The following is a 17107-nucleotide window of genomic DNA, read 5'->3' on the forward strand; positions in this document are numbered from 1 at the left end:
ACCCAAAGTCGCTTTAAATGTCTACAGTAGCACAACATTGTCATGGGCTAAATAAACAAGCATGTTGTTCAAAATAGTTTTATATTTTTATTTTTTGCGTGTGAGAGCGGCTGACCCGCTCACCCGCAGCCCGCATAATTGCCTCTGAAATCCTGACTCGACCACCCGCGGCGCGGGTTGACCCGCGGGTTACGGGTCGGCCCGCTCATCACTAATATCTACTATTTTTGAATAGCAAACACAAAAATCTGAAATGACCTGGAAGAACATATTTTGAGATGGGGGTACGCGGCCAAATACATTATACTCTTGGGGGTCCTTGACATGAAAAGGTTTGAGCACCACTGACATAGAAACATAAGTGTTTCAGATAACGAATAGGCCGATTCTAAAAAAGTCTTCTAAATCCTCAGGTCTTAAATGGGTTAAGACAGACAGACAGACAGACCTTGTAGAAGGCTTGCAGGTCCTCTATGGGAGGACTGACGGTCAGGTAGTTGGGGAACTTGTCCTGGAGGTGAGCAATGAGCATTCCAAACTGTGTGCCCCAGTCTCCTACATGGTTCAACCTGCACACACACAGACACACACAGACACACACACACACACACACACACACACACACACACACACACACACACACACACGTTTGTATTAGTAGACTTGTTAGGACATCAACATTTTTGGACAGCGATTTTATGAATGCCATTTGTATTTTTGTATGCATGTTGTAAGTTTCATAACACTCAATATAAATGTTTAGAAGTATGCATAACATAACATGACTAGAGAGATAATATAAACGATGCAGAGCCACCCCCCTGACAAAAACGCCAGGGTGGTGTGCTTATGTTTGGAACACAGTTCTTATATGACGTGATCTAAGATTCCCAAATGGGGATTTCAACACAACAAATAAAGCCACGAACCCGGGAAACAGCGCCCTCTAGTGGCAGTGACGTCAGACTTTGGTGCTCTATTAGTTAATGCCTTACAAGCGCATTACAATGCATTATAAATGTGCTTATATGCTTTATAGCAAACCTTAATATTGTCTATGTCGGGTGAAAACCAGTCCCAAACTTTTCCAGTCCCAAACTTTTCCAGTTTTCAGGATTCAAATTCAAAAATAGCAAAAATAGCAGATGGACAAGCTCAAGATCAAGATCAAGATCAAGATCAAGGAGGGGAGGGCATTAATTTACGGAAAAAAAGTTGGATGATGAGACGTTTCTGCCCCACAGCAACAATACACAGTCTTACCGCTTAGAAAGTGTTACCGAAATTGTGAAATGTTGACGTCGTAAAAAGATGACTCTTCACACGCGTCTTTTCACATCAATCGAACGTACAGAATGCATGAAACGTCATGTGTGAAGTCACGGTGACGAGAGAGAGGAGGTGAAAGGATGAACAGAAGGAGCTGGAGGAGGTGTTATATGAAGCTCCTACCTGAGGACCTCGTAGCCCAGGAACTCAAACAGACGACACATGCTGTCTCCTATGATGGTGGACCGCAGGTGACCCACGTGCATCTCCTTGGCGATGTTGGGAGACGAGAAATCTACCACCACCTGAATACACACACACACAAGAATGAAAATAAATACTTTTTCATGTCAAGAACCCCCAAATGAATATGTATTTAGCCGCGGACCCCCATGTGAAAATATTCAGGGCCAGGGACCCCCATACAATATTTTTTTGAAAATAGCCGATGTGATACAATATAGAGTGAAAGTGGTTAAAAATGCTATATTAACTCATTTTGCTGAGAACCCTCTGGAACCCCCTCACGGACTCCTGGGGGTCTCAAGGACTCCTGGGGGTCTCAAGGACTCCTGGGGGTCCCCAGACCCCATTCTGAGAACTAGTGGATTATGGCTTTAACCGTTAAGATTTGAAGTCCATTCCATCTCAAGTTTATTCGGAAGTCTCTGGCAAATGATATGAAAAGTTACATTTGAATTATCTTTTTATTCACTTTGTCCCGAGATAACTTTCTCCCAAAAAAAAAATAAAGAAAAAATCTATTTTATGGATAATAAACTTCAAGGCAGATACAGGGTCCCCACACATTTTTAGCAATGAATTTCCAAAACTTTTCCAAAACTTTTCCAGAATATTTAGCCCAATTTCCAGGCCTATATAACAATCATTCAGCGCAATAATGTGTCTCTTACTCCTATATACAATGCCCAAAGATAGGCAGTGTAGCAAAAATAAAGCATAGAATATAGAAGGTACAATTCCATTAAAAATTTCGTGCAAAATTAGGGCATAGCTCACTGGAATACAAGACTCATTATGGCATCCGTATGACTTTTTTTTTTTTAAATAATATTGCCTTGCATTTGCCCCATTTATGAATTTAAAAGTAATGAAGGATGCAAGGATGTTTTAAATTACACTTTTGTTGTAGGTTTTCCTATGTTTTTCCAATTAAGTTTTCAACAAGAGGATACTGTCAGACACAAGGAGGGATGAACATAATTATGTAAAACAAATCAAGAGTGGTAAACTTAAAAGTGCCATTTATTTTAGGAACAGTACAGTATCCGGCTAAGATTTGTGGCATAACTTGCAGCCAGCTCTATTCGGGTCCTCTTCTCGCTTTACCCAGTCTTTAAACTTTTCATTTGTAAACCACAAATTATTAAACAAACATTTCCCTGGCATTGTGGATCATACTACTAGTTCAACCGATATATTTTAACTGCTTAAAATCTCGTTTACGCTTCACCGACTATTCACATGTTGCTCGCAATTGTTTGTTGGGACAGCAAACACACAACCTGCACAAGTTGCCAGGTTGGTGTCACGTGACAAACGAACAGCTCTACAAGCCAACTACGCAGCACGTTGTGAGCTTGTAGCTCTGTTCTTTTTATCACGTGACACCAACCTGGCACCCTATGCAGTGCAACCTAACAATTGAGACATACATTAGGCTGCCATCACACAGCCCGTTCGGCGAAAAACTACTTATGTTACATATTTCGTGTAATGTTATACATGTTTATGAAAATGTTTTGTATTAACAAAATCAATAGCCAAAAACAATGCATAGCCAAATATTTTTCCAGGACCCTTGATAAATTCCAGGACCTTTGATCAATTCCAAACCTTTTCCAGTACTGGATTTTTTTAATTTTTATTTCAAAATATTTCCAGGAATTTCATGACCGTGGGGACCCTGCAGATAATAAAATATGTCACCTGCTTTACGGAGAGCGGCCCAACGTTTCTGAGGATTCATTTGGGTGTGAAACGCTTCCGTGTCACAACTGAGTGATAGGGATGTAACGATCCATCGCGACACAGTTCCATTATCACAACAAATATGTGGCGATTCAAATAGGTGATCTGGAACATGAATCACTATAGTCCTTTAAATCCATTAAGGCCGGGAAAGCATCTGTGTCATTTTAAGATTTATTTGGCTATTCAAAAACAGCAGATATACAAGCTCATAGCGTGGCATCAAGTGCCGCGCCATGAGATCTGCTATTTTTTTTAATAATCGCAAACATTTTTGCAAATCTTTGAATATATAGATTAGGGCTGGGACTCGATTAGAAAAAAAATCTAATTAATTAGAGGCTTTGTAATTAACACATTGGGTGCCAGAGGTTTATTAAAATATTATACGTTGAGTGCCAGCATTTCTTCCATCCACTTGCGTTATACATTTCGTGCTGTGAGAAGCCCCGACGCGGAAATGCATGTAAACAAAGCGTGCGTGCGAGACGGCGGAGGGTCCCGACTAACGCCTGGAACAATAATATTTCCAACGCGACCCTCCATTGCAGCGTGATCGCCGATCGAAAACGGCTCGTTTCCACCACATTAAAAAGAAATGGAGATATTAAGCTTTTAATCAAGGAGATAACATTGAAAACGCCGACCGGAAGGATTTTTGACATGGAGCCACATCCAGCCTCTTCTTCTCAGAAACTGCTTGGGTGATGTCAAAGTTTCGTTTTAGCGCCCCACGTGGCCCACATGTATAAAAATAGAATTGGGTCAAAAACGGTCCGGACCGTTTTCGGCACTTCTCGTTTGGACCCTCAAAAACGGTCCGGACCGTTTTTGGCATTCAATGTGTTAATAGCATTTTAATCGCATATCAATATTTGACCTGAGAACAGTGTAGAATTTTGGCCTACGTCTTTAAGTAGGCCTACATGTACTCAAGAACTGTACTGAAGTACAATTTTGAGGTATTTGCACTTTGAGTATTTCCGATTTCTAATACTTTTACTTCTACTTCACTACATCTCAGAAGTATAATGTTGTACTTTTACTCCACTACAATTATTTGAAAACTTTAGTTACTAGTTACTTTGTAGATTTCGATTATTATTACAAAACATACAGTAAGCCCTATATCGGCCATTTGAAAATAGCAGATCTACAAGCGCAACGCATTGTGAGCTTGTAGATCTGCTATTTTCCACCACTGGAGGCTGGTAGAGTGTGTTGTTACTGTTGTTTTATAGTAGTTTAATTAATTATTAATAAAAATTGCGCGCATGTGACCCGCACTGCATCGTGCACATTTTTTAGCGCGATAATTTTTCTGTAATTAATTGATCTAAATTAATTAATAAAGTCCCGGCCCTAATATATATATATATTTTTTAAGCTTTCGTTCTCGGATTTCGGGAGGTGTAGTTCCAGACTCTACATAGCCTTCGTAGATTGTGGAATAGTTGTCTGGCCACGCACGCAGTCAGCCAAATACCAATACTCAAATTTCTGCCTCCTCCTCCTCCTCAAAGCTCCGGTCTATTTTTGGAGGAGTGTCGACGCAAGGCACAGACCATCCAGACTTCCATGAGTTGGAGCCATCAGTTGGAGTGTATATCCATAGTTGTTTTCATTTGTTTGAACGCTCTTAAAAACACAAGTCTGTTTGACGCTCGCCTCGCTTCAGTCATGCTGTCAGTCAGTGGTGGAAAAAGTACTCAAATGTTTTACTTAAGTAAAAGTATCAATACTGCACTGTAGAAGTACTCTGTTACAAGTAAAAGTCCGGAATTCTAAATTTACTTGAGTAAAAGTACAGAAGTATTGCCATCAAAATGTACTTTAAGTACCAAAAGTACAAAAATATTTGAAAATAGCCGATCTACAAGCTCACAACGCGTCGCTTTGCGACGCGTTGTGAGCTTGTAGATCTGCTATTTTCAAATAGCCTATGTATAAAATAGAGCTAAAGTGGTTAATGTATGTTTCGTAATATCATAATTTATATCTGAAAAGTAACTAGTAACTAAAGTTTTCAAGTAATTGTAGTGGAGTAAAAGTACAATATTTGCCTCTGAGATGTAGTGGAGTAGAAGTAAAAGTATTGGAAATTGGAAATACTCCAGTAAAGTACAAATACCTCAAAATTGTACTTAAGTACAGTACTTAAGTAAATGTAGTACTTAGTTACTTTCCACCACTGCTGTCAGTCAGTGTTGTCAGGACCTTTTGAGATTATAGTGATCTGGTGGACTGTCAGGGGCGCTCTAATTATAAACAAATAAAAGCATATGCTGCGCTCAGGGAAAATCTAAAACATCTTGGTGGACATGAACCAATTGGCACTGGTTTTCTCTGTGGTTCAAGGCCATTCAATACTTGGATTTCTCCAGATCTAACAGTAGGCGGAGAGCTCTGATCATCTGGCTATGTGTGAGTACTGCGTGCCAGACTTCTAACCAGTTGTCTGTGTGCATTGTGTGTGTGTGTGTGTGTGTGTGTGTGTGTGTGTGTGTGTGTGTGTGTGTGTGTGTGTGTGTGTGTGTGTGTGTGTGTGTGTGTGTGTGTGTGTGTGTGTGTGTGTGTGTGTGTGTGTGTGCGCGCGTGCGTGCGTGCGCGCATGTCTCACCTTCTTCTTGGAGGCCAGTGGAGGTGGTTGGATGCCATTAAGCAGCAGGTTGGTCAGCAGTTTGGACACAAACGTCCTCTTCAGGTGGATGTTGATGAAACCTGTAAACACAACAGCTTTAGTCCACCAAGTCTACTTCAGTCTAAACCACTTATCCAGGTACCGCCTCTTATCCCACTACCTTTTGCTTTTGAACACTGTATGAAAAGAGCATTGCTAACATATCGTTGCAGTCTGGAAGAAACCTCATATCTCCGTATTTCCAGGGGGTCCCCAGCTAAATTTCTTAATACAGCATCACAATCATTTTGACCACTTTATCCATATTTTATCATTTACATTGGCTATTCAAAAACAGCAGATATACAAGCTTGCAGCGTGGCACGAACGTACATCTATACTATTAAAAAAATAATAAATAAAAAAACATTTAAATCTTGAAAATATTAAGAATCTATTAACACAAAGCTTCTCTTCTGGGGGTCCCTGGCACAGAACATTTTCAGATGGGGGACGGCGGCCAAATGCATATCAATATGGGGGTCCTTGACAAGAAAAGGTTTTGAGAACTACTATGCATTAGGCCACAAACCCCTATAACTCTGTGAGTGTACAAATGGAACCAAATGGACCCTTACAGGTCCATTTGGTTCCATTTGTACACTCTCAGAGTTACAGACCTGTAAGGGTCCATTTGGTTCCATTTGTACACTCTCAGAGTTACAGACCTGTAAGGGTCCATTTGGTTCCATTTGTACACTCTCAGAGTTACAGACCTGTAAGGGTCCATTTGGTTCCATTTGTACACTCTCAGAGTTACAGACCTGTAAGGGTCCATTTGGTTCCATTTGTACACTCTCAGAGTTACAGACCTGTAAGGGTCCATTTGGTTCCATTTGTACACTCTCAGAGTTACAGACCTGTAAGGGTCCATTTGGTTCCTAACTATCAAACCCCTCTAGGACCCCCTGGGGGGTTCCCTGGACCCTACTGTGAGAACCATTGGTCTAAGTAACACCACCTTCGGTGTCCAAACATCACAAAACTGTGTCCTAACTGAAACCGTTAACTCTTTGTGTACCTGGTCCTGCGATCTCGGTCTTCTGGATGAGTTCGTTGTCAGGAATGTTCTGCAGAATCCTCTCTGCGATCTCCCTGGGGTTCACCTTCTGGTTCTGGGCCTTCAGCATCTATAAACGCACACAAACACACAAACACACACACACACACACACACACACACAAACGCAAACGCACGGTTATAAACGAACACAATTCAGCTTAAAGGAGAATTTCGGACTAGCCTTTTTCTTACCTTTATATTATCCCATTACACATCCACCGCCAGAGGTTAATCTCATAATGTACTCACCAGTGCCAAGGTGTTTTTGTTGTTTTTTAGTTTTTTTCATGTCGCCATAGATCTTGTTAAAATCCTTAAGATTGAGCCGTACACGAACTGTTTACATCCGCGACATCCCACTGTATCTCCCAGTGAAAACCACGTGTCAAACGGAGCCGCCATGTTTGAGTTCTGACCGTTTATGTTAACATGGGAAATGCGAGGATGAAAAACTACATAGGTTTAAAGGGGTTTTTGTGTACGACTTAGAATGGAGGCCGACGGGAAACAAAAAACGGGATCGCACTTCCGGTCGACTTCGGGTGGTGTTACACTGAAAATGGTCCCCCTAGAAAATTGAAAAAAAAAAAAAAAATCGAAAAAAAGGAAAAAACACCCGGACCGTAGGACTACGGTTTCGGCGCTTAACAGTTGGATTTAACGGACCGTAGGACTACGTTCTTGGCGGTGGATGTGTTAAGACCTGGAACGCATCTGTGTCACTTTAGATTTCTTTGGCTATTCAAAAATAGCAGATCTAACCGCGCTATGAGCTTGTAGATCTGCTATTTTTGAAAAAGAATTAGAATTTAGAAAACATTTTTAAGAATGGCCTCAGGTCTTAATGGGTTATATTATTATATCCTAGGACGAGTAGTAGTACTAGTACATTAGAAAAATGTCATAACTCCATCCTGAGTCCACCGCAGCTAAAAACCAGAGCCATGCGCTAGATCTCGTATTTTTTATCTCAATTCTATATATATTTTATATCTAACGTTCACATTGACAGAAAAATCTCCACAGTGTTTGTGTTAGACGGGCCCCTCCGGAAGTCTCGCAAGACGAGATTTCACCCGTGATTTCACCCAAGTCAGCTTGTAAAACACTACGACACTGTGGCGACGTTTCTGTCATTATGAACAAACAAATATACATAAAATGGCGATAAAAAATACGGGATCTAGCGCAGTTTTTTTGCTGCGGTGGACCCGAAATTAGTGCTGCACGATTAATAGAAAAAAGATCGTGATCTCGATTCAGACACCTATGCGATCTCGATTTTAAATTATGACATCATCCTTTGTGAAATGGTCCCACACCAGTGACGCCACCAAGCTACACTAACACTTCGTGCGTTACATTTTCTTTCGCTCTCTCTGTCTTTCTGGACTATGAAATATCCCGGTGCGGAAATGCATAATATTATCTTCTCTATCGGGTCCAAAACTTGTTACTTTTCAGGAGTCAAATTCAAGGTCAAAACTCATCGCTTCGCGCCGCGTTTCGAGCTTGTAGATCTGCTACTTTTGATGCTTTTGTGTGACGCTATAGTACGATCAAATAGGGCGTTAACTACAACAAAAAGTTTAAATATGGAGATATCAGGTTTCTGCCCGACAGCAACAATATATTATAGTTGTGTAAATTAACCAATAAATATATTTTGATATTTTGATAAAACGGCCAACCGGCAGAATACCCTGTTGACATACCTAGTTAAAGAGCACATGCACTTGTGTAAAGAAAGAATGTACGGTAACTGTGCTGGAGCTTGTACCTGGGCCAGGGCCATGGCACTGTTGCACTGGTAGTCTCCAAACTTGGCCTGTTGGTTGGGGGTGACGGCCAGGGGAGGGTTGTCCAGCTGGGGACACGCTGCCCTGATGGCCTCGCCGAAGATCTCCCCCAACCGCTGGTTGATGTTCATCATGGCCTTACTGCACTCACTCCTCTCCTCCTGAAGGCTCTGCGCACAACACACACACACGCGCACAAGACACACACACACACACACACACACACACACAGGTTAATAGTTAAACTAAAACTAGTGAAATAACGGGGAAAAAAACTTTTTTAGTTAGCAAAAAACAGAGAGAGAGAGAGAGAGAGAGAGAGAGAGAGAGAGAGAGAGAGAGAGAGAGAGAGACAGAATGAGAGATATGGACAGAATGCGAGATACTGTATGGAGAGAATGATAAAGGCATGGACTGGAGAGAATGAGAGAGGGATGGAGAGAATGAGAGAGGGATGGAGAGAATGAGAGAGGGGTGGAGAGAATGAGAGAGGGTGGAGAGAATGAGAAAGGGATGGAGAGAATGAGAAAGGGAAAGGGATGGCGAGAATGAGAGAGGGGTGGAGAGAATGAGAATGACAGATAGATGGAGAGAGATATAGAGAATGAGAGGCACATGGAGAGAATGAGAGAGGGATGGAGAGAATGAGAGAGGGGTGGAGAGAATGAGAATGACAGATAGATGGAGAGAGAGAGATAGAGAATGAGAGGCACATGGAGAGAATGAGAGAGAGATGGAGAGAATGAGAGAGAGAGAGACGGAGAGAATGAGCGATGATGGCTGTAGAGGTGAGCAGACAGGTATAGCGGTACCCTCTTGAGGATGTTGAGCCTGTATTTGAGACGGGCGTTCTCCTCTCGCAGGTCGTCCAGCTGGGGGGACAGGCCGTCCTGGGACACTGGGTTCTGAAGACTCTCCACCTCCGCTGTGAGAGACAGGATCTGTCGCTCCTATAACACACGATTAGATTAACCCATTAAGACGTGAGGCCGATTCTACAGATGCCTTCTAAATCAATAGTTCTCACATAGTCAAGATTTTTCAAACACTTTCAAGATTTTCATAAGAAAATCGAAAATAGCAGATGTACAAGCTCACAGCGCGGCACTAAGTCACGCGCTGTGAGCTTATATATCTGCTATTTTTTTTATAGCAAACGGCAAAATCTATAATGACACACATGCTTTCCTGGTTTTAATGGGTTAAATCAACCCATCTGCTGAGCTCCATGCAAAATATACAGTCGACATTGTGAGCTTGTAGATCTGCTATTTTCGACATGCCCAAAACAGCACTGCCAAGTTCAAAGTGGTTACAAATTGGGAATTTGTTTGGGTGAAATTGTTCTGGGGATTTTCATCAAATGACTCATAGGTTACAATAACAGCATTGCATTGGCCTATAAACTGATTTTCAGAAACTAACAAAGACAGTAGCATGTACATCTTTTACATTATTGTAACTAAACTATTAAAGACGTGGTGAAATAAACAATATAGACTTTGAAACAGAACTTTTAAAAAAAGCGTTTTTTAAAAATATTTTTTTACTATTTGATTTGACAAATGACTATTCGAATATTCGAATAGTCGGACGCATCCCTACTCTTGACACTCACCGACTGTTGCACCTCCAAGGTTAAAGATCCAATAACCTGTCTGTCCACACTGCTCTCTCTCTCTCTCTCTCTCTCGACGTGAAAATAAGTCAAGTTTAACCCCTGAGGTGTTGCCGTTGTACTTTGAGCTGCAGTTGTGCGGTGGGGCAAACTGATGAACGGCAATCTGACCACAAGACGTCTCTGATAGAATACTATGAATGAGGAAGCGAATAGATGTCAGCTGCCTGACACGTACAGGTCCAACTCAAAATGAAACAGAAAACTTGTGCGTCACATCTTAGTAATGGGATTTCTTATAAGATGTGTGACTGTCTCTGCATTTGGGTGTATATAGAACTGGAATATGTGTTTGCACTATTATGCATCATTATATCAACGTGCTTTACTTTGTCCTGCACCGTTGATAAGATTTTATGGCTGTGTAAAACACTCCCTTTTGATTGGACTTCTACTCAAAACAAAACCAAAAACTGAGTCTCCCACTCAGAATGAAAGAGAAAACGGTATGCCAGCCATATTGAAACAGAAAATGTTCAGCGCACCCAAAAATACAATACAAATACTCAAATAGTACATTTCTAACTCTTTACTGTCTGTCAGTCAACATGCCAATGAGACAGACAGTGAGTTCAGTAACATTTCTGGACATATCCTCTGGACCCCTGTGTTACTGAAAGAGGGTTTCAAGGGGGTCTCCAGCAAAATCTGTTAAAGCTTAAACCTTTGACCATTGGCAAATCTACAAGCTCACAACACGCCACACTGCCATGTCTTTTTGAACAATTTTACCAACACAAATATAGTCTTTATGGGGGGCCCCTAAACCTTTTTAAATGAGTCTGTAGCAATGTACATATCAATTTGGAGATCCTTGACGTGAAAATGTTTGAGAACCACAGATTTACTAGGCAACAGTCATTTTAAAAGCATGTACTTTTGAATACTTGAGTATTCTTAAAAGCAGTACTTTAACTCAAGTACAAAATATGACTGAGCAACTCCCACTTATAGTTGAGCAACACTGGACCACGAGTGCTGTATCTGTTCTATACTTTGACTCAAGTGCTGGTAAGTACTTTGTCCACAAGCTACACAAGTGGTTAGTCTGGTTACATCATGTCCTGGGTACCAGACTAGTAACTATACCAACACTTGCATCATTCTGGGTACCAGCAACTATTTTACCAACGGTTAAATCAACTATTAACCAATCGTTGGTTTAATCGGTCTGGCATCTAGTTATTAACCCATTAAAAAAAATCTAAATCCTAACAGTTTTTTGAAAAAAGAAAAAAAAACCTTTTTTCAAGATTTTTCAAAAATAGCAGATCTACAAGCTCATAGCGCGGCACTAAGTCACGCGCTGTGAGCTTATATATCTGCTATTTTTTTTATAGCAAACGGCAAAATCTATAATGACACACATGCTTTCCTGGTTTTAATGGGTTAAATCAACCCATCTGCTGAGCTCCATGCAAAATATACAGTCGACATTGTGAGCTTGTAGATCTGCTATTTTCGACATGCCCAAAACAGCACTGCCAAGTTCAAAGTGGTTACAAATTGGGAATTTGTTTGGGTGAAATTGTTCTGGGGATTTTCATCAAATGACTCATAGGTTACAATAACAGCATTGCATTGGCCTATAAACTGATTTTCAGAAACTAACAAAGACAGTAGCATGTACATCTTTTACATTATTGTAACTAAACTATTAAAGACGTGGTGAAATAAACAATATAGACTTTGAAACAGAACTTTTAAAAAAAGCGTTTTTTAAAAATATTTTTTTACTATTTGATTTGACAAATGACTATTCGAATATTCGAATAGTCGGACGCATCCCTACTCTTGACACTCACCGACTGTTGCACCTCCAAGGTTAAAGATCCAATAACCTGTCTGTCCACACTGCTCTCTCTCTCTCTCTCTCTCTCGACGTGAAAATAAGTCAAGTTTAACCCCTGAGGTGTTGCCGTTGTACTTTGAGCTGCAGTTGTGCGGTGGGGCAAACTGATGAACGGCAATCTGACCACAAGACGTCTCTGATAGAATACTATGAATGAGGAAGCGAATAGATGTCAGCTGCCTGACACGTACAGGTCCAACTCAAAATGAAACAGAAAACTTGTGCGTCACATCTTAGTAATGGGATTTCTTATAAGATGTGTGACTGTCTCTGCATTTGGGTGTATATAGAACTGGAATATGTGTTTGCACTATTATGCATCATTATATCAACGTGCTTTACTTTGTCCTGCACCGTTGATAAGATTTTATGGCTGTGTAAAACACTCCCTTTTGATTGGACTTCTACTCAAAACAAAACCAAAAACTGAGTCTCCCACTCAGAATGAAAGAGAAAACGGTATGCCAGCCATATTGAAACAGAAAATGTTCAGCGCACCCAAAAATACAATACAAATACTCAAATAGTACATTTCTAACTCTTTACTGTCTGTCAGTCAACATGCCAATGAGACAGACAGTGAGTTCAGTAACATTTCTGGACATATCCTCTGGACCCCTGTGTTACTGAAAGAGGGTTTCAAGGGGGTCTCCAGCAAAATCTGTTAAAGCTTAAACCTTTGACCATTGGCAAATCTACAAGCTCACAACACGCCACACTGCCATGTCTTTTTGAACAATTTTACCAACACAAATATAGTCTTTATGGGGGGCCCCTAAACCTTTTTAAATGAGTCTGTAGCAATGTACATATCAATTTGGAGATCCTTGACGTGAAAATGTTTGAGAACCACAGATTTACTAGGCAACAGTCATTTTAAAAGCATGTACTTTTGAATACTTGAGTATTCTTAAAAGCAGTACTTTAACTCAAGTACAAAATATGACTGAGCAACTCCCACTTATAGTTGAGCAACACTGGACCACGAGTGCTGTATCTGTTCTATACTTTGACTCAAGTGCTGGTAAGTACTTTGTCCACAAGCTACACAAGTGGTTAGTCTGGTTACATCATGTCCTGGGTACCAGACTAGTAACTATACCAACACTTGCATCATTCTGGGTACCAGCAACTATTTTACCAACGGTTAAATCAACTATTAACCAATCGTTGGTTTAATCGGTCTGGCATCTAGTTATTAACCCATTAAAAAAAATCTAAATCCTAACAGTTTTTTGAAAAAAGAAAAAAAAACCTTTTTTCAAGATTTTTCAAAAATAGCAGATCTACAAGCTCATAGCGCGGCACTCGGTGCCGCACTATGAGCTTGTATATCTGCTATTTTTGAATAGCCAAATAAATCTAAAGACCTGGAACGCATGTTCCAGGTCATAATGGCTTAAGCCCCTGGCTCAAGTATGTCTGTAATGTTATAATAAATAACTAGCCTGGGATCAAGACCATCATAGATGTATTTTATTGAGTCTGACTTTTACTTTCGGTATCTATGACAGATTAGCAAATGTAAAAATCGATAGAATACATCTATGATAGTCTTGATCAAAGGCTAACAAATAACCAAAACATCAATTATTACAGACCTACAAAGTAATTATAATAATATGTGCATCCAATATATTTTTATTAGGAATGTAATATATTCCTGATAAAAAAAACAAGCCCATATGGCCATAGTTTTGGGCTTGTTTTGGCTTATTTCCCTCACGAGAGTTGGCAACACTGTTAACCAACCATTAAAATCAACTATTTAGCAATTAAATGACATACTGTGTGTACCAGTATCTAGTTACCAACGGTTTAATAACATACTAGGTACCAGCAATGGTGTAAAGTAACTAAGTGCATTTACTCAAGTACTGTACTTAAGTACAACTTTTACTGGAGTATTTCAATTTTCAGTACTTTTACTTCTACTCCACTACATGTCAGAGGCAAATATTGTACTTTTACCCCACTACAATTATTTGAAAACTTTAGTTACTAGTTACTTTGCAGATATAAATGATTATATCTTTAAACATACAGTAACCACTTCAGCCCTATGTTATAACTAGGCTATTTGAAGAGCGTCTCTACAAGCTCACAAGGTGTGGCATTGTGACGCGTTGTGAGCTTGTAGATCTGCTATTTTCAAACATATTTATAGTAGGCCTACTTTTACTTTTGGTACTACATTTTAATGCCAATACTTTAGCCCTTTTACTCAAGTAACATTTTGAACACAGGCACTTTTACTTAGTTGTTACAGAGCATTTTTATATTGTGGTATTGCTACTTTTACTTAAGTAAAATATCTGAGTACTTCTTCCACCACCGAGTACCAGGAGTAACTACTTAGTTACCAACGGTTACATCAGCATCAGCATCCAAGTCGCACACGTTTCGTTTAGCATGTCGTCACATTCAAACTTGCTCCACTGCGCCCCCTACAGACCTTGTCAATAGAAAAATCACATTGACCAGATCTGTAGGGGGCGCAGTGGAGCGACTATAAGATCTGTTCCATCCGGTGAAATATTTGATTTTCTGGCCAAAAAGGTGTATTTTAGGCGTGAGGTGGCGGGCTCAGAGTGTTCCCACTAAAGAAAGTAGGCTTTCAACATCTTAAAACCGTATTTGTTTTGGTGAGTAGTAGCTGTAGAATACAACTCTCGTAGACGTATTTATGATTCTGACGTTTTCAATCTACGAGAGTTGTAGGGTTCACCCCCCATGGACACGGGGACTTTCTGCACTATGCCCCGTAGACACTCCAAACATGTACAAATTGAAAATAAAAGGTGCTTACCCCCAAGCCCCAAATGTTAACTCTCTTTACGGGGTAGTAGTTTAATGTAATAATCCATATATTTCAATAAAGACGTGTTTTAATGCCGTCTGTGGCCGAACGCCATTTTTTCACCCCCGTTTACTTCCTGTTTACATTTAGTGTAATTCCAGGTTTCACCAATTGGGGCGCGTCACTACCGCCCATTGGGAACTTCCGACAGAACTCGGCCACAGACGGCATTAAAACACTTCTTTATTGAAAGATATGGATTATTACATTAAACTACTACCACGTAGAGACAGTTAACATTTGGGGCTCGGGGGTAAGCACCTTTATTTTCAATTTGTACATGTTTGGAGTGTCTACGGGGTATAGTGCAGAAAGTCCCCGTGTCCATGGGGGGTGAACCCTACAACTCTCGTAGATTGAAAACGTCAGAGTCATAAATACGTCTACGAGAGTTTTTGTTTTGTATTCTACAGTTATACCAAGGCTACGTTTAGCATGTCGTCGTAGAGTCATGTTTTACATTAACGTCACAACTCACCTGCTCCTGCAACCTGCTCGTGTATTCGCACACCTGCTCGTCCATTGTTGTGCTTGAATTGTTTATGAATATTAATAATAAACTCTGTGTTATTCTGCTGCCTCTGAATGAAACGTGTGAGTGTGGACTGACTGACTGGCCGACGACCCGGAAGAGAACGAAGAACGCCGGCTGGCTGCCAGTGTTGCCAGACTCTGCGAGAGATATAAGCAACCAGGTCTATGAAAACAAACAAGCGAGAGAGAGGGAGAGGATAAGGCAGTTATGTAGGTTAAATAAATTGCTCTCTAGTCTAGCCCTCTGTTTCTCAACCTTTTGAATTTCAAGGACCACCATTTTGATATGCATATAGATCTGCTGTTTTCAAAACAATCTGGGGGGGGGAGTGACAAATCGACTATTTTTACATTTGAACACAAATCTGGGGGTCCCCCAGCTATTTTCAAAAGAATCTTGAAAGTAAAAGTGACACATTTTGAATATTTCTTTGGAACATTTTAACAACACAAATCTGGTTCAGGGCTGGCAGAAAACAATTTCAGATGGGGGTGTTAGCCTAACAGAAATGGCCTACTATTCATCTGGGGGTCCACCATAACATGAACATATTTGAGAAACACTGGTTTAAACAACATTAGGAAACAAGCACAAATGCAACTACACTTTAGAAACAAGCCCAAATAAGCAACTACACTTTAGAAACAAGCCCAAATAAACAACTACACGTTAGAAACAAGCCCAAATAAACAACTACACTTTAGAAACAAGCCCAAATAAACAACTACACTTTAGAAACAAGCCCAAATAAACAACTACGCTTTAGAAACAAGCCCAAATAAGCAACTACACTTTAAAAACAAGCACAAATAAACAACTACACTTTAGAAACAAGCCCAAATAAGCAACTACACTTTAGATACAAGCCCAAAAATAGCAACCTGTAACAGTTACAGTGTAACTACCAATATTTACAAGTTGCGACGTGTTGTGAGCTTGTAGGTCTGATATTTTCAACGCGCAACACCATGGTACGAAGAATAGGCTGATCTATCGGATAACTGCAGCGCTGTGAGACACAGCAGCACCAGGCTGTCGGGAATGAACCCACACTGACATTGTCAGATCATGATAAAAACTTTAAATAATTATAATGGGTTTTAATGGTAGTTTTATCCAAATATTAATATTAATAATAGGCTTAAATGTGATTTTTTTTTTGCGTGTGAGAGTGGTGTTGATGACCCGCAACCCGCATAATTGCCTCTGAAATCTTGACTGTCCGCCCGCGCCGCGGGTTGACCCGCGGGTAACGGGTCAACCCGCGCATCACTAGTGCACGTTGTGCGACTAACATGAAAGTTGGAGCATATAATGATCAGTATTGACCATAACGTGAAGACAACAGCGAGCCAAGCCATCATCTCATGTTACAGCCTA

The 17107-nt window shown here is 40.4% G+C and overlaps 1 protein-coding gene across 1 annotated transcript in view; it reads right to left on the reverse strand.

The window, feature by feature from the left end:
* LOC308090381 (arginine--tRNA ligase, cytoplasmic-like) overlaps positions 1 to 15805 on the reverse strand; it is a 46171-nt gene extending 30366 nt beyond the window's left edge. The window contains exons 1-7 of the mRNA XM_080435530.1: positions 15671 to 15805; positions 9615 to 9752; positions 8784 to 8972; positions 6963 to 7071; positions 5882 to 5982; positions 1453 to 1574; positions 449 to 569 (exon numbers count right to left, since the gene is read on the reverse strand). Coding sequence (XP_080291656.1) covers positions 449 to 569; positions 1453 to 1574; positions 5882 to 5982; positions 6963 to 7071; positions 8784 to 8972; positions 9615 to 9752; positions 15671 to 15715 — 825 coding nt within the window. The 5' untranslated portion in view covers positions 15716 to 15805. The remainder of the gene's footprint in view (positions 1 to 448; positions 570 to 1452; positions 1575 to 5881; positions 5983 to 6962; positions 7072 to 8783; positions 8973 to 9614; positions 9753 to 15670) is intronic.
* Positions 15806 to 17107: the final 1302 nt, after the last annotated feature.

The sequence above is a fragment of the Gymnoscopelus braueri genome, assembly GCF_963280865.1.
Source record: "Gymnoscopelus braueri genome assembly, chromosome: 8".
Classification (NCBI taxonomy): Eukaryota; Metazoa; Chordata; class Actinopteri; order Myctophiformes; family Myctophidae; genus Gymnoscopelus; species Gymnoscopelus braueri.